Consider the following 18933-nt stretch of genomic DNA (forward strand, 5'->3'; position numbering starts at 1 on the left):
GGCTGAATACAAGGGTTCATATCCATTCACACGAGTTATGATAAAAAGCCTGGTTTTAAGTTTAATGTTTAAATATCTTCCTAAGAACTCAGAAGGAGGAAAGAAAAACTTAGCTGGTGATCGAAAGTTCGGTAGCGCACATTGTTTCCACCAGCAATTTTTTGCCCTTCACAAATTTTGCCAGTTGTCCTGATTTACCTTCACCTAAATCCAAGTAAAGTTTTTTCCACTTTATGAGATAATTGTCACCATACTTTGGCGAGATAATGATCACTTTAATCAAACCCAGCCAAGATGAAAAATGCATTCAGACCTTTTGTAATATAAATTGTTGCAACAGTTATGATTTTCACCCAAATGTGGCATAAAATAAAACTTTGCAACTTTCTTGAAGTTGAAGTTTTTCATAGAACTTCACAAAGGTTGCAAATAACAAAACTGTACTCACCTCTGATGTTGTGGGCTCTTTCAAAGCTTCACCACAAGCCAATCTCTGCGTATCACACACCTGATGCCCACTGCATTATTTTCTTCTTTGCCTCCTCCATACTGCCTGCCCGCGTATAGGCCTGGACTGTGACATTGACATCCAGAAGACAATCCAGATGGTTCGGGAGCAGCGTTCTGGAATGGTGCAGACCGAGGCTCAGTACCGGTTCATCTACATGGCGATCAGTCAGTTCATCGATACCGAAACGCAGAAGTTCGAGGCCATGCAGGTACCATGGGGGTGAAGAGAGCAGAATTCAATTCTAAGGCAGGCTGGATGACAGCAGAACCAATGAGAAATGAGCACAGACCCGTAACCCCCAGGAGATGGGTATAGGCTGACTGAAACTCTGGGAGATGGGTACAGATAGACTGAAACTCTGGGAAATGGATACAGATAGACTGAAAATTCGGGGAGATGGGTATGGATAAACAGACTCTGGGAAAGGGGTACAGATAAACTGAAACTCTGGGAGATGGGTATTGGTAGACTGAAACTCTGGGAGATGGGTACAGATAGACTGAAACTCTGGGAGATGGGTATTAATAGACTGAAACTCTGGGAGATGGGTATAGATAAACTGAGAGTCTGGGAAATGGGTACAGATGGACTGAAACGCTGAGAGATTGGTATCGACAGACAGAAACTCTGGGAGATGGGTATCGACAGACTGAAACTCTGGGAGATGGGTATCAACAGACTGAAACTCTGGGAGATGGGTATCGACAGACTGAACCACTGGGAGATGGGTATAGACTGACTGAACCACTGGGAGATGGGAATACACTGACTGAACCACTGGGAGATGGGTATCGACAGACTGAACCACTGGGAGATGGGTATAGATAAACTGAGAGTCTGGGAAATGGGTACAGATGGACTGAAACTCTGGGAGATTGGTATCGACAGACAGAAACTCTGGGAGATGGGTATCGACAGACTGAAACTCTGGGAGATGGGTATAGATGGACTGAAACTCTGGGAGATGGGTATCGACTGACTGAACCACTGGGAGATGGGTATAGATAGGCCGAAACTCTGGTAGATGGGTATAGATGGACTGAAACTCTGGGAGATGGGTATCGACTGACTGAACCACTGGGAGATGGGTATAGGCTGACTGAAACTCTGGGAGATGGGTACAGATAGACTGAAACTCTGGGAAATGGGTACAGATAGACTGAAAATTCTGGGAGATGGGTATGGATAAACAGACTCTGGGAAAGGGGTACAGATAAACTGAAACTCTGGGAGATGGGTATTGATAGACTGAAACTCTGGGAGATGGGTACAGATAGACTGAAACTCTGGGAGATGGGTATTGATAGACTGAAACTCTGGGAGATGGGTACAGAAAAACTGAAACTCTGGGAGATGGGTATAGATAAACTGAGAGTCTGGGAAATGGGTATCGACAGACAGAAACTCTGGGAGATGGGTATCGACAGACAGAAACTCTGGGAGATGGGTATCGACAGACTGAAACTCTGGGAGATGGTTATCGACAGACTGAAACTCTGGGAGATGGGTATCGACAGACTGAACCACTGGGAGATGGGTATAGACTGACTGAACCACTGGGAGATGGGTATAGACTGACTGAACCACTGGGAGATGGGTATCGACAGACTGAACCACTGGGAGATGGGTATAGATAAACTGAGAGTCTGGAAAATGGGTACAGATGGACTGAAACTCTGGGAGATTGGTATCGACAGACAGAAACTCTGGGAGATGGGTATTGACAGACTGAAACTCTGGGAGATGGGTATAGATGGACTGAAACTCTGGGAGATGGGTATCGACTGACTGAACCACTGGGAGATGGGTATAGATAGACTGAAACTCTGGGAGAGGGGTTTAGATGGACTGAAACTCTGGGAGAGGGGTTTAGATGGACTGAAACTCTGGGAGAGGGGTTTAGATGGACTGAAACTCTGGGAGATGGGTACAGATAGACTGAAAATCTGGGAGAGGGGTTTAGATGGACTGAAACTCTGGGAGATGGGTATCGACAGACTGAAACTCTGGGAGATGGGTATCGACAGACTGAACCACTGGGAGATGGGTATAGACTGACTGAACCACTGGGAGATGGGTATAGACTGACTGAACCACTGGGAGAAGGGTATCGACAGACTGAACCACTGGGAGATGGGTATAGATAAACTGAGAGTCTGGAAAATGGGTACAGATGGACTGAAACTCTGGGAGATTGGTATCGACAGACAGAAACTCTGGGAGATGGGTATCGACAGACTGAAACTCTGGGAGATGGGTATAGATGGACTGAAACTCTGGGAGATGGGTATCGACTGACTGAACCACTGGGAGATGGGTATAGATAGACTGAAACTCTGGGAGATGGGTACAGATAGACTGAAACTCTGGGAGAGGGGTTTAGATGGACTGAAACTCTGGGAGAGGGGTTTAGATGGACTGAAACTCTGGGAGATGGGTTCAGATAGACTGAAACTCTGGGAGAGGGGTTTAGATGGACTGAAACTCTGGGAGAGGGGTTTAGATGGACTGAAACTCTGGGAGATGGGTACAGATAGACTGAAACTCTGGGAGAGGGGTTTAGATGGACTGAAACTCTGGGAGAGGGGTTTAGATAGACTGAAACTCTGGGAGAGGTGTTTAGATGGACTGAAACTCTGGGAGAGGGGTTTAGATGGACTGAAACTCTGGGAGAGGGGTTTAGATGGACTGAAACTCTGGGAGATGGGTACAGATAGACTGAAACTCTGGGAGATGGGTATAGATAAACTGAGAGTCTGGGAAATGGGTACAGATGGACTGAAACGCTGAGAGATTGGTATCTTCAGACAGAAACTCTGGGAGATGGGTATCGACAGACTGAAACTCTGGGAGATGGGTATCGACAGACTGAAACTCTGGGAGATGGGTATCGACAGACTGAAACTCTGGGAGATGGGTATCGACAGACTGAAACTCTGGGAGATGGGTATCGACAGACTGAACCACTGGGAGATGGGTATAGACTGACTGAACCACTGGGAGATGGTTATAGACTGACTGAACCGCTGGGAGATGGGTATCAACAGACTGAACCACTGGGAGATGGGTATAGATAAACTGAGAGTCTGGAAAATGGGTACAGATGGACTGAAACTCTGGGAGATTGGTATCGACAGACAGAAACTCTGGGAGATGGGTATCGACAGACTGAAACTCTGGGAGATGGGTATAGTTGGACTGAAACTCTGTGAGATGGGTATCGACTGACTGAACCACTGGGAGATGGGTATAGATAGACTGAAACTCTGGGAGATGGGTATCGACAGACTGAAACTCTGGGAGATGGGTATCGACAGACTGAAACTCTGGGAGATGGGTATCGACAGACTGAACCACTGGGAGATGGGTATAGACTGACTGAACCACTGGGAGATGGGTATAGACTGACTGAACCACTGGGAGAAGGGTATCGACAGACTGAACCACTGGGAGATGGGTATAGATAAACTGAGAGTCTGGAAAATGGGTACAGATGGACTGAAACTCTGGGAGATTGGTATCGACAGACAGAAACTCTGGGAGATGGGTATCGACAGACTGAAACTCTGGGAGATGGGTATAGATGGACTGAAACTCTGGGAGATGGGTATCGACAGACTGAACCACTGGGAGATGGGTATAGACTGACTGAACCACTGGGAGATGGTTATAGACTGACTGAACCACTGGGAGATGGGTATCGACAGACTGAACCACTGGGAGATGGGTATAGATAAACTGAGAGTCTGGAAAATGGGTACAGATGGACTGAAACTCTGGGAGATTGGTATCGACAGACAGAAACTCTGGGAGATGGGTATCGACAGACTGAAACTCTGGGAGATGGGTATAGTTGGACTGAAACTCTGGGAGATGGGTATCGACTGACTGAACCACTGGGAGATGGGTATAGATAGACTGAAACTCTGGGAGATGGGTATCGACAGACTGAAACTCTGGGAGATGGGTATCGACAGACTGAAACTCTGGGAGATGGGTATCGACAGACTGAACCACTGGGAGATGGGTATAGACTGACTGAACCACTGGGAGATGGGTATAGACTGACTGAACCACTGGGAGAAGGGTATCGACAGACTGAACCACTGGGAGATGGGTATAGATAAACTGAGAGTCTGGAAAATGGGTACAGATGGACTGAAACTCTGGGAGATTGGTATCGACAGACAGAAACTCTGGGAGATGGGTATCGACAGACTGAAACTCTGGGAGATGGGTATAGATGGACTGAAACTCTGGGAGATGGGTATCGACTGACTGAACCACTGGGAGATGGGTATAGATAGACTGAAACTCTGGGAGATGGGTACAGATAGACTGAAACTCTGGGAGAGGGGTTTAGATGGACTGAAACTCTGGGAGAGGGGTTTAGATGGACTGAAACTCTGGGAGATGGATACAGATAGACTGAAACTCTGGGAGAGGGGTTTAGGTGGACTGAAACTCTGGGAGAGGGGTTTAGATAGACTGAAACTCTGGGAGAGGTGTTTAGATGGACTGAAACTCTGGGAGAGGGGTTTAGATGGACTGAAACTCTGGGAGAGGGGTTTAGATGGACTGAAACTCTGGGAGATGGGTACAGATAGACTGAAACTCTGGGAGATGGGTATAGATAAACTGAGAGTCTGGGAAATGGGTACAGATGGACTGAAACGCTGAGAGATTGGTATCGTCAGACAGAAACTCTGGGAGATGGGTATCGACAGACTGAAACTCTGGGAGATGGGTATCGACAGACTGAAACTCTGGGAGATGGGTATCGACAGACTGAACCACTGGGAGATGGGTATAGACTGATTGAACCACTGGGAGATGGGTATAGACTGACTGAACCACTGGGAGATGGGTATCGACAGACTGAACCACTGGGAGATGGGTATAGATAAACTGAGAGTCTGGGAAATGGGTACAGATGGACTGAAACTCTGGGAGATTGGTATCGACAGACAGAAACTCTGGGAGATGGGTATCGACAGACTGAAACTCTGGGAGATGGGTATAGATGGACTGAAACTCTGGGAGATGGGTATCGACTGACTGAACCACTGGGAGATGGGTATAGATAGACTGAAACTCTGGAAGATGGGTATAGATGGACTGAAACTCTGGGAGATGGGTATCGACTGACTGAACCACTGGGAGATGGGTATAGGCTGACTGAAACTCTGGGAGATGGGTACAGATAGACTGAAACTCTGGGAAATGGGTACAGATAGACTGAAAATTCTGGGAGATGGGTATGGATAAACAGACTCTGGGAAAGGGGTACAGATAAACTGAAACTCTGGGAGGTGGGTACAGATAGACTGAAACTCTGGGTGATGGGTATTGATAGACTGAAACTCTGGGAGATGGGTACAGAAAAACTGAAACTCTGGGAGATGGGTATAGATAAACTGAGAGTCTGGGAAATGGGTACAGATGGACTGAAACTCTGGGAGATTGGTATCGACAGACAGAAACTCTGGGAGATGGGTATCGTCAGACAGAAACTCTGGGAGATGGGTATCGACAGACTGAAACTCTGGGAGATGGGTATCGACAGACTGAAACTCTGGGAGATGGGTATCGACAGACTGAAACTCTGGGAGATGGGTATCGACAGACTGAACCACTGGGAGATGGGTATAGACTGACTGAACCACTGGGAGATGGTTATAGACTGACTGAACCACTGGGAGATGGGTATCGACAGACTGAACCACTGGGAGATGGGTATAGATAAACTGAGAGTCTGGAAAATGGGTACAGATGGACTGAAACTCTGGGAGATTGGTATCGACAGACAGAAACTCTGGGAGATGGGTATCGACAGACTGAAACTCTGGGAGATGGGTATAGTTGGACTGAAACTCTGGGAGATGGGTATCGACTGACTGAACCACTGGGAGATGGGTATAGATAGACTGAAACTCTGGGAGATGGGTATCGACAGACTGAAACTCTGGGAGATGGGTATCGACAGACTGAAACTCTGGGAGATGGGTATCGACAGACTGAACCACTGGGAGATGGGTATCGACAGACTGAACCACTGGGAGATGGGTATAGACTGACTGAACCACTGGGAGATGGGTATAGACTGACTGAACCACTGGGAGAAGGGTATCGACAGACTGAACCACTGGGAGATGGGTATAGATAAACTGAGAGTCTGGAAAATGGGTACAGATGGACTGAAACTCTGGGAGATTGGTATCGACAGACAGAAACTCTGGGAGATGGGTATCGACAGACTGAAACTCTGGGAGATGGGTATAGATGGACTGAAACTCTGGGAGATGGGTATCGACTGACTGAACCACTTGGAGATGGGTATAGATAGACTGAAACTCTGGGAGATGGGTACAGATAGACTGAAACTCTGGGAGAGGGGTTTAGATGGACTGAAACTCTGGGAGAGGGGTTTAGATGGACTGAAACTCTGGGAGATGGGTACAGATAGACTGAAACTCTGGGAGAGGGGTTTAGATGGACTGAAACTCTGGGAGAGGGGTTTAGATAGACTGAAACTCTGGGAGAGGTGTTTAGATGGACTGAAACTCTGGGAGAGGGGTTTAGATGGACTGAAACTCTGGGAGAGGGGTTTAGATGGACTGAAACTCTGTGAGATGGGTACAGATAGACTGAAACTCTGGGAGATGGGTATAGATAAACTGAGAGTCTGGGAAATGGGGTCAGATGGACTGAAACGCTGAGAGATTGGTACCGTCAGACAGAAACTCTGGGAGATGGGTATCGACAGACTGAAACTCTGGGAGATGGGTATCGACAGACTGAAACTCTGGGAGATGGGTATCGACAGACTGAACCACTGGGAGATGGGTATAGACTGATTGAACCACTGGGAGATGGGTATAGACTGACTGAACCACTGGGAGATGGGTATCGACAGACTGAACCACTGGGAGATGGGTATAGATAAACTGAGAGTCTGGGAAATGGGTACAGATGGACTGAAACTCTGGGAGATTGGTATCGACAGACAGAAACTCTGGGAGATGGGTATCGACAGACTGAAACTCTGGGAGATGGGTATAGATGGACTGAAACTCTGGGAGATGGGTATCGACAGACTGAAACTCTGGGAGATGGGTATCGACAGACTGAAACTCTGGGAGATGGGTATCGACAGACTGAAACTCTGGGAGATGGGTATCGACAGACTGAACCACTGGGAGATGGGTATAGACTGACTGAACCACTGGGAGAAGGGTATCGACAGACTGAACCACTGGGAGATGGGTATAGATAAACTGAGAGTCTGGAAAATGGGTACAGATGGACTGAAACTCTGGGAGATTGGTATCGACAGACAGAAACTCTGGGAGATGGGTATCGACAGACTGAAACTCTGGGAGATGGGTATAGATGGACTGAAACTCTGGGAGATGGGTATCGACTGACTGAACCACTGGGAGATGGGTATAGATAGACTGAAACTCTGGGAGATGGGTACAGATAGACTGAAACTCTGGGAGAGGGGTTTAGATGGACTGAAACTCTGGGAGAGGGGTTTAGATGGACTGAAACTCTGGGAGATGGATACAGATAGACTGAAACTCTGGGAGAGGGGTTTAGGTGGACTGAAACTCTGGGAGAGGGGTTTAGATAGACTGAAACTCTGGGAGAGGTGTTTAGATGGACTGAAACTCTGGGAGAGGGGTTTAGATGGACTGAAACTCTGGGAGAGGGGTTTAGATGGACTGAAACTCTGGGAGATGGGTACAGATAGACTGAAACTCTGGGAGATGGGTATAGATAAACTGAGAGTCTGGGAAATGGGTACAGATGGACTGAAACGCTGAGAGATTGGTATCGTCAGACAGAAACTCTGGGAGATGGGTATCGACAGACTGAAACTCTGGGAGATGGGTATCGACAGACTGAAACTCTGGGAGATGGGTATCGACAGACTGAACCACTGGGAGATGGGTATAGACTGATTGAACCACTGGGAGATGGGTATAGACTGACTGAACCACTGGGAGATGGGTATCGACAGACTGAACCACTGGGAGATGGGTATAGATAAACTGAGAGTCTGGGAAATGGGTACAGATGGACTGAAACTCTGGGAGATTGGTATCGACAGACAGAAACTCTGGGAGATGGGTATCGACAGACTGAAACTCTGGGAGATGGGTATAGATGGACTGAAACTCTGGGAGATGGGTATCGACTGACTGAACCACTGGGAGATGGGTATAGATAGACTGAAACTCTGGAAGATGGGTATAGATGGACTGAAACTCTGGGAGATGGGTATCGACTGACTGAACCACTGGGAGATGGGTATAGGCTGACTGAAACTCTGGGAGATGGGTACAGATAGACTGAAACTCTGGGAAATGGGTACAGATAGACTGAAAATTCTGGGAGATGGGTATGGATAAACAGACTCTGGGAAAGGGGTACAGATAAACTGAAACTCTGGGAGGTGGGTACAGATAGACTGAAACTCTGGGTGATGGGTATTGATAGACTGAAACTCTGGGAGATGGGTACAGAAAAACTGAAACTCTGGGAGATGGGTATAGATAAACTGAGAGTCTGGGAAATGGGTACAGATGGACTGAAACTCTGGGAGATTGGTATCGACAGACAGAAACTCTGGGAGATGGGTATCGTCAGACAGAAACTCTGGGAGATGGGTATCGACAGACTGAAACTCTGGGAGATGGGTATCGACAGACTGAAACTCTGGGAGATGGGTATCGACAGACTGAAACTCTGGGAGATGGGTATCGACAGACTGAACCACTGGGAGATGGGTATAGACTGACTGAACCACTGGGAGATGGTTATAGACTGACTGAACCACTGGGAGATGGGTATCGACAGACTGAACCACTGGGAGATGGGTATAGATAAACTGAGAGTCTGGAAAATGGGTACAGATGGACTGAAACTCTGGGAGATTGGTATCGACAGACAGAAACTCTGGGAGATGGGTATCGACAGACTGAAACTCTGGGAGATGGGTATAGTTGGACTGAAACTCTGGGAGATGGGTATCGACTGACTGAACCACTGGGAGATGGGTATAGATAGACTGAAACTCTGGGAGATGGGTATCGACAGACTGAAACTCTGGGAGATGGGTATCGACAGACTGAAACTCTGGGAGATGGGTATCGACAGACTGAACCACTGGGAGATGGGTATAGACTGACTGAACCACTGGGAGATGGGTATAGACTGACTGAACCACTGGGAGAAGGGTATCGACAGACTGAACCACTGGGAGATGGGTATAGATAAACTGAGAGTCTGGAAAATGGGTACAGATGGACTGAAACTCTGGGAGATTGGTATCGACAGACAGAAACTCTGGGAGATGGGTATCGACAGACTGAAACTCTGGGAGATGGGTATAGATGGACTGAAACTCTGGGAGATGGGTATCGACTGACTGAACCACTTGGAGATGGGTATAGATAGACTGAAACTCTGGGAGATGGGTACAGATAGACTGAAACTCTGGGAGAGGGGTTTAGATGGACTGAAACTCTGGGAGAGGGGTTTAGATGGACTGAAACTCTGGGAGATGGGTACAGATAGACTGAAACTCTGGGAGAGGGGTTTAGATGGACTGAAACTCTGGGAGAGGGGTTTAGATAGACTGAAACTCTGGGAGAGGTGTTTAGATGGACTGAAACTCTGGGAGAGGGGTTTAGATGGACTGAAACTCTGGGAGAGGGGTTTAGATGGACTGAAACTCTGGGAGATGGGTACAGATAGACTGAAACTCTGGGAGATGGGTATAGATAAACTGAGAGTCTGGGAAATGGGGTCAGATGGACTGAAACGCTGAGAGATTGGTACCGTCAGACAGAAACTCTGGGAGATGGGTATCGACAGACTGAAACTCTGGGAGATGGGTATCGACAGACTGAAACTCTGGGAGATGGGTATCGACAGACTGAACCACTGGGAGATGGGTATAGACTGATTGAACCACTGGGAGATGGGTATAGACTGACTGAACCACTGGGAGATGGGTATCGACAGACTGAACCACTGGGAGATGGGTATAGATAAACTGAGAGTCTGGGAAATGGGTACAGATGGACTGAAACTCTGGGAGATTGGTATCGACAGACAGAAACTCTGGGAGATGGGTATCGACAGACTGAAACTCTGGGAGATGGGTATAGATGGACTGAAACTCTGGGAGATGGGTATCGACTGACTGAACCACTGGGAGATGGGTATAGATAGACTGAAACTCTGGAAGATGGGTATAGATGGACTGAAACTCTGGGAGATGGGTATCGACTGACTGAACCACTGGGAGATGGGTATAGGCTGACTGAAACTCTGGGAGATGGGTACAGATAGACTGAAACTCTGGGAAATGGGTACAGATAGACTGAAAATTCTGGGAGATGGGTATGGATAAACAGACTCTGGGAAAGGGGTACAGATAAACTGAAACTCTGGGAGGTGGGTACAGATAGACTGAAACTCTGGGTGATGGGTATTGATAGACTGAAACTCTGGGAGATGGGTACAGAAAAACTGAAACTCTGGGAGATGGGTATAGATAAACTGAGAGTCTGGGAAATGGGTACAGATGGACTGAAACTCTGGGAGATTGGTATCGACAGACAGAAACTCTGGGAGATGGGTATCGTCAGACAGAAACTCTGGGAGATGGGTATCCACAGACTGAAACTCTGGGAGATGGGTATCGACAGACTGAAACTCTGGGAGATGGGTATCGACAGACTGAAACTCTGGGAGATGGGTATCGACAGACTGAACCACTGGGAGATGGGTATAGACTGACTGAACCACTGGGAGATGGTTATAGACTGACTGAACCACTGGGAGATGGGTATCGACAGACTGAACCACTGGGAGATGGGTATAGATAAACTGAGAGTCTGGAAAATGGGTACAGATGGACTGAAACTCTGGGAGATTGGTATCGACAGACAGAAACTCTGGGAGATGGGTATCGACAGACTGAAACTCTGGGAGATGGGTATAGTTGGACTGAAACTCTGGGAGATGGGTATCGACTGACTGAACCACTGGGAGATGGGTATAGATAGACTGAAACTCTGGGAGATGGGTATCGACAGACTGAAACTCTGGGAGATGGGTATCGACAGACTGAAACTCTGGGAGATGGGTATCGACAGACTGAACCACTGGGAGATGGGTATAGACTGACTGAACCACTGGGAGATGGGTATAGACTGACTGAACCACTGGGAGAAGGGTATCGACAGACTGAACCACTGGGAGATGGGTATAGATAAACTGAGAGTCTGGAAAATGGGTACAGATGGACTGAAACTCTGGGAGATTGGTATCGACAGACAGAAACTCTGGGAGATGGGTATCGACAGACTGAAACTCTGGGAGATGGGTATAGATGGACTGAAACTCTGGGAGATGGGTATCGACTGACTGAACCACTTGGAGATGGGTATAGATAGACTGAAACTCTGGGAGATGGGTACAGATAGACTGAAACTCTGGGAGAGGGGTTTAGATGGACTGAAACTCTGGGAGAGGGGTTTAGATGGACTGAAACTCTGGGAGATGGGTACAGATAGACTGAAACTCTGGGAGAGGGGTTTAGATGGACTGAAACTCTGGGAGAGGGGTTTAGATAGACTGAAACTCTGGGAGAGGTGTTTAGATGGACTGAAACTCTGGGAGAGGGGTTTAGATGGACTGAAACTCTGGGAGAGGGGTTTAGATGGACTGAAACTCTGGGAGATGGGTACAGATAGACTGAAACTCTGGGAGATGGGTATAGATAAACTGAGAGTCTGGGAAATGGGGTCAGATGGACTGAAACGCTGAGAGATTGGTACCGTCAGACAGAAACTCTGGGAGATGGGTATCGACAGACTGAAACTCTGGGAGATGGGTATCGACAGACTGAAACTCTGGGAGATGGGTATCGACAGACTGAACCACTGGGAGATGGGTATAGACTGATTGAACCACTGGGAGATGGGTATAGACTGACTGAACCACTGGGAGATGGGTATCGACAGACTGAACCACTGGGAGATGGGTATAGATAAACTGAGAGTCTGGGAAATGGGTACAGATGGACTGAAACTCTGGGAGATTGGTATCGACGGACAGAAACTCTGGGAGATGGGTATCGACAGACTGAAACTCTGGGAGATGGGTATAGATGGACTGAAACTGTGGGAGATGGGTATCGACTGACTGAACCACTGGGAGATGGGTATAGATAGACTGAAACTCTGGAAGATGGGTATAGATGGACTGAAACTCTGGGAGATGGGTATCGACTGACTGAACCACTGGGAGATGGGTATAGGCTGACTGAAACTCTGGGAGATGGGTACAGATAGACTGAAACTCTGGGAAATGGGTACAGATAGACTGAAAATTCTGGGAGATGGGTATGGATACACAGACTCTGGGAAAGGGGTACAGATTAACTGAAACTCTGGGAGATGGGTACAGATAGACTGAAACTCTGGGTGATGGGTATTGATAGACTGAAACTCTGGGAGATGGGTACAGAAAAACTGAAACTCTGGGAGATGGGTATAGATAAACTGAGAGTCTGGGAAATGGGTACAGATGGACTGAAACTCTGGGAGATTGGTATCGACAGACAGAAACTCTGGGAGATGGGTATCGTCAGACAGAAACTCTGGGAGATGGGTATCGACAGACTGAAACTCTGGGAGATGGGTATCGACAGACTGAAACTCTGGGAGATGGGTATCGACAGACTGAAACTCTGGGAGATGGGTATCGACAGACTGAACCACTGGGAGATGGGTATAGACTGACTGAACCACTGGGAGATGGTTATAGACTGACTGAACCACTGGGAGATGGGTATCGACAGACTGAACCACTGGGAGATGGGTATAGATAAACTGAGAGTCTGGAAAATGGGTACAGATGGACTGAAACTCTGGGAGATTGGTATCGACAGACAGAAACTCTGGGAGATGGGTATCGACAGACTGAAACTCTGGGAGATGGGTATAGTTGGACTGAAACTCTGGGAGATGGGTATCGACTGACTGAACCACTGGGAGATGGGTATAGATAGACTGAAACTCTGGGAGATGGGTATCGACAGACTGAAACTCTGGGAGATGGGTATCGACAGACTGAAACTCTGGGAGATGGGTATCGACAGACTGAACCACTGGGAGATGGGTATAGACTGACTGAACCACTGGGAGATGGGTATAGACTGATTGAACCACTGGGAGAAGGGTATCGACAGACTGAACCACTGGGAGATGGGTATAGATAAACTGAGAGTCTGGAAAATGGGTACAGATGGACTGAAACTCTGGGAGATTGGTATCGACAGACAGAAACTCTGGGAGATGGGTATCGACAGACTGAAACTCTGGGAGATGGGTATAGATGGACTGAAACTCTGGGAGATGGGTATCGACTGACTGAACCACTGGGAGATGGGTATAGATAGACTGAAACTCTGGGAGAGGGGTTTAGATGGACTGAAACTATGGGAGAGGGGTTTAGATGGACTGAAACTCTGGGAGAGGGGTTTAGATGGACTGAAACTCTGGGAGATGGGTACAGATAGACTGAAACTCTGGGAGAGGGGTTTAGATGGACTGAAACTCTGGGAGATGGGTATCGACAGACTGAAACTCTGGGAGATGGGTATCGACAGACTGAACCACTGGGAGATGGGTATAGACTGACTGAACCACTGGGAGATGGGTATAAACTGACTGAACCACTGGGAGATGGGTATCGACAGACTGAACCACTGGGAGATGGGTATAGATAAACTGAGAGTCTGGGAAATGGGTACAGATGGACTGAAACTCTGGGAGATTGGTATCGACAGACAGAAACTCTGGGAGATGGGTATCGACAGACTGAAACTCTGGGAGATGGGTATAGATGGACTGAAACTATGGGAGAGGGGTTTAGATGGACTGAAACTCTGGGAGAGGGGTTTAGATGGACTGAAACTCTGGGAGATGGGTACAGATAGACTGAAACTCTGGGAGAGGGGTTTAGATGGACTGAAACTCTGGGAGATGGGTATCGACAGACTGAAACTCTGGGAGATGGGTATCGACAGACTGAACCACTGGGAGATGGGTATAGACTGACTGAACCACTGGGAGATGGGTATAAACTGACTGAACCACTGGGAGATGGGTATCGACTGACTGAACCACTGGGAGATGGGTACAGATAGACTGAAACTCTGGGAGAGGGGTTTAGATGGACTGAAACTCTGGGAGAGGGGTTTAGATGGACTGAAACTCTGGGAGATGGGTACAGATAGACTGAAACTCTGGGAGAGGGGTTTATATGGACTGAAACTCTGGGAGAGGGGTTTAGATAGACTGAAACTCTGGGAGAGGTGTTTAGATGGACTGAAACTCTGGGAGAGGGGTTTAGATGGACTGAAACTCTTGGAGAGGGGTTTAGATGGACTGAAACTCTGGGAGATGGGTACAGATAGACTGAAACTCTGGGAGATGGGTATAGATAAACTGAGAGTCTGGGAAATGGGTACAGATGGACTGAAACGCTGAGAGATTGGTATCGTCAGACAGAAACTCTGGGAGATGGGTATCGACAGACTGAAACTCTGGGAGATGGGTATCGACAGACTGAAACTCTGGGAGATGGGTATCGACAGACTGAACCACTGGGAGATGGGTATAGACTGATTGAACCACTGGGAGATGGGTATAGACTGACTGAACCACTGGGAGATGGGTATCGACAGACTGAACCACTGGGAGATGGGTATAGATAAACTGAGAGTCTGGGAAATGGGTACAGATGGACTGAAACTCTGGGATATTGGTATCGACAGACAGAAACTCTGGGAGATGGGTATCGACAGACTGAAACTCTGGGAGATGGGTATAGATGGACTGAAACTCTGGGAGATGGGTATCGACTGACTGAACCACTGGGAGATGGGTATAGATAGACTGAAACTCTGGAAGATGGGTATAGATGGACTGAAACTCTGGGAGATGGGTATCGACTGACTGAACCACTGGGAGATGGGTATAGGCTGACTGAAACTCTGGGAGATGGGTACAGATAGACTGAAACTCTGGGAAATGGGTACAGATAGACTGAAAATTCTGGGAGATGGGTATGGATAAACAGACTCTGGGAAAGGGGTACAGATAAACTGAAACTCTGGGAGATGGGTACAGATAGACTGAAACTCTGGGTGATGGGTATTGATAGACTGAAACTCTGGGAGATGGGTACAGAAAAACTGAAACTCTGGGAGATGGGTATAGATAAACTGAGAGTCTGGGAAATGGGTACAGATGGACTGAAATTCTGGGAGATTGGTATCGACAGACAGAAACTCTGGGAGATGGGTATCGTCAGACAGAAACTCTGGGAGATGGGTATCGACAGACTGAAACTCTGGGAGATGGGTATCGACAGACTGAAACTCTGGGAGATGGGTATCGACAGACTGAAACTCTGGGAGATGGGTATCGACAGACTGAACCACTGGGAGATGGGTATAGACTGACTGAACCACTGGGAGATGGTTATAGACTGACTGAACCACTGGGAGATGGGTATCGACAGACTGAACCACTGGGAGATGGGTATAGATAAACTGAGAGTCTGGAAAATGGGTACAGATGGACTGAAACTCTGGGAGATTGGTATCGACAGACAGAAACTCTGGGAGATGGGTATCGACAGACTGAAACTCTGGGAGATGGGTATAGTTGGACTGAAACTCTGGGAGATGGGTATCGACTGACTGAACCACTGGGAGATGGGTATAGATAGACTGAAACTCTGGGAGATGGGTATCGACAGACTGAAACTCTGGGAGATGGGTATCGACAGACTGAACCACTGGGAGATGGGTATAGACTGACTGAACCACTGGGAGATGGGTATAGACTGACTGAACCACAGGGAGAAGGGTATCGACAGACTGAACCACTGGGAGATGGGTATAGATAAACTGAGAGTCTGGAAAATGGGTACAGATGGACTGAAACTCTGGGAGATTGGTATCGACAGACAGAAACTCTGGGAGATGGGTATCGACAGACTGAAACTCTGGGAGATGGGTATAGATGGACTGAAACTCTGGGAGATGGGTATCGACTGACTGAACCACTGGGAGATGGGTATAGATAGACTGAAACTCTGGGAGATGGGTACAGATAGACTGAAACTCTGGGAGTGGGGTTTAGATGGACTGAAACTCTGGGAGAGGGGTTTAGATGGACTGAAACTCTGGGAGATGGGTACAGATAGACTGAAACTCTGGGAGAGGGGTTTAGATGGACTGAAACTCTGGGAGAGGGGTTTAGATAGACTGAAACTCTGGGAGAGGTGTTTAGATGGACTGAAACTCTGGGAGAGGGGTTTAGATGGACTGAAACTCTGGGAGAGGGGTTTAGATGGACTGAAACTCTGGGAGATGGGTACAGATAGACTGAAACTCTGGGAGATGGGTATAGATAAACTGAGAGTCTGGGAAATGGGTTCAGATGGACTGAAACGCTGAGAGATTGGTATCGTCAGACAGAAACTCTGGGAGATGGGTATCGACAGACTGAAACTCTGGGAGATGGGTATCGACAGACTGAAACTCTGGGAGATGGGTATCGACAGACTGAACCACTGGGAGATGGGTATAGACTGATTGAACCACTGGGAGATGGGTATAGACTGACTGAACCACTGGGAGATGGGTATCGACAGACTGAACCACTGGGAGATGGGTATAGATAAACTGAGAGTCTGGGAAATGGGTACAGATGGACTGAAACTCTGGGAGATTGGTATCGACAGACAGAAACTCTGGGAGATGGGTATCGACAGACTGAAACTCTGGGAGATGGGTATAGATGGACTGAAACTGTGGGAGATGGGTATCGACTGACTGAACCACTGGGAGATGGGTATAGATAGACTGAAACTCTGGAAGATGGGTATAGATGGACTGAAACTCTGGGAGATGGGTATCGACTGACTGAACCACTGGGAGATGGGTATAGGCTGACTGAAACTCTGGGAGATGGGTACAGATAGACTGAAACTCTGGGAAATGGGTACAGATAGACTGAAAATTCTGGGAGATGGGTATGGATAAACAGACTCTGGGAAAGGGGTACAGATAAACTGAAACTCTGGGAGATGGGTACAGATAGACTGAAACTCTGGGTGATGGGTATTGATAGACTGAAACTCTGGGAGATGGGTACAGAAAAACTGAAACTCTGGGAGATGGGTATAGATAAACTGAGAGTCTGGGAAATGGGTACAGATGGACTGAAATTCTGGGAGATTGGTATCGACAGACAGAAACTCTGGGAGATGGGTATCGTCAGACAGAAACTCTGGGAGATGGGTATCGACAGACTGAAACTCTGGGAGATGGGTATCGACAGACTGAAACTCTGGGAGATGGGTATCGACAGACTGAAACTCTGGGAGATGGGTATCGACAGACTGAACCACTGGGAGATGGGTATAGACTGACTGAACCACTGGGAGATGGTTATAGACTGACTGAACCACTGGGAGATGGGTATCGACAGACTGAACCACTGGGAGATGGGTATAGATAAACTGAGAGTCTGGAAAATGGGTACAGATGGACTGAAACTCTGGGAGATTGGTATCGACAGACAGAAACTCTGGGAGATGGGTATCGACAGACTGAAACTCTGGGAGATGGGTATAGTTGGACTGAAACTCTGGGAGATGGGTATCGACTGACTGAACCACTGGGAGATGGGTATAGATAGACTGAAACTCTGGGAGATGGGTATCGACAGACTGAAACTCTGGGAGATGGGTATCGACAGACTGAACCACTGGGAGATGGGTATAGACTGACTGAACCACTGGGAGATGGGTATAGACTGACTGAACCACAGGGAGAAGGGTATCGACAGACTGAACCACTGGGAGATGGGTATAGATAAACTGAGAGTCTGGAAAATGGGTACAGATGGACTGAAACTCTGGGAGATTGGTATCGACAGACAGAAACTCTGGGAGATGGGTATCGACAGACTGAAACTCTGGGAGATGGGTATAGATGGACTGAAACTCTGGGAGATGGGTATCGACTGACTGAACCACTGGGAGATGGGTATAGATAGACTGAAACTCTGGGAGATGGGTACAGATAGACTGAAACTCTGGGAGTGGGGTTTAGATGGACTGAAACTCTGGGAGAGGGGTTTAGATGGACTGAAACTCTGGGAGATGGGTACAGATAGACTGAAACTCTGGGAGAGGGGTTTAGATGGACTGAAACTCTGGGAGAGGGGTTTAGATAGACTGAAACTCTGGGAGAGGTGTTTAGATGGACTGAAACTCTGGGAGAGGGGTTTAGATGGACTGAAACTCTGGGAGAGGGG

General features: G+C 47.7%; 1 protein-coding gene across 3 annotated transcripts in view; it reads left to right on the forward strand.

The window, feature by feature from the left end:
* LOC146812759 (tyrosine-protein phosphatase non-receptor type 6-like) overlaps positions 1 to 18933 on the forward strand; it is a 370963-nt gene that overhangs the window by 326366 nt on the left and 25664 nt on the right. For all 3 annotated transcript variants that reach the window (XM_085619857.1, XM_085619859.1, XM_085619858.1), the window contains one exon: positions 568 to 719. In XM_085619857.1, the coding sequence (XP_085475983.1) occupies positions 568 to 719 (152 nt within the window). The remainder of the gene's footprint in view (positions 1 to 567; positions 720 to 18933) is intronic.

Source organism: Triturus cristatus, chromosome 7, assembly GCF_964204655.1.
Source record: "Triturus cristatus chromosome 7, aTriCri1.1, whole genome shotgun sequence".
Lineage (NCBI taxonomy): Eukaryota > Metazoa > Chordata > Amphibia > Caudata > Salamandridae > Triturus > Triturus cristatus.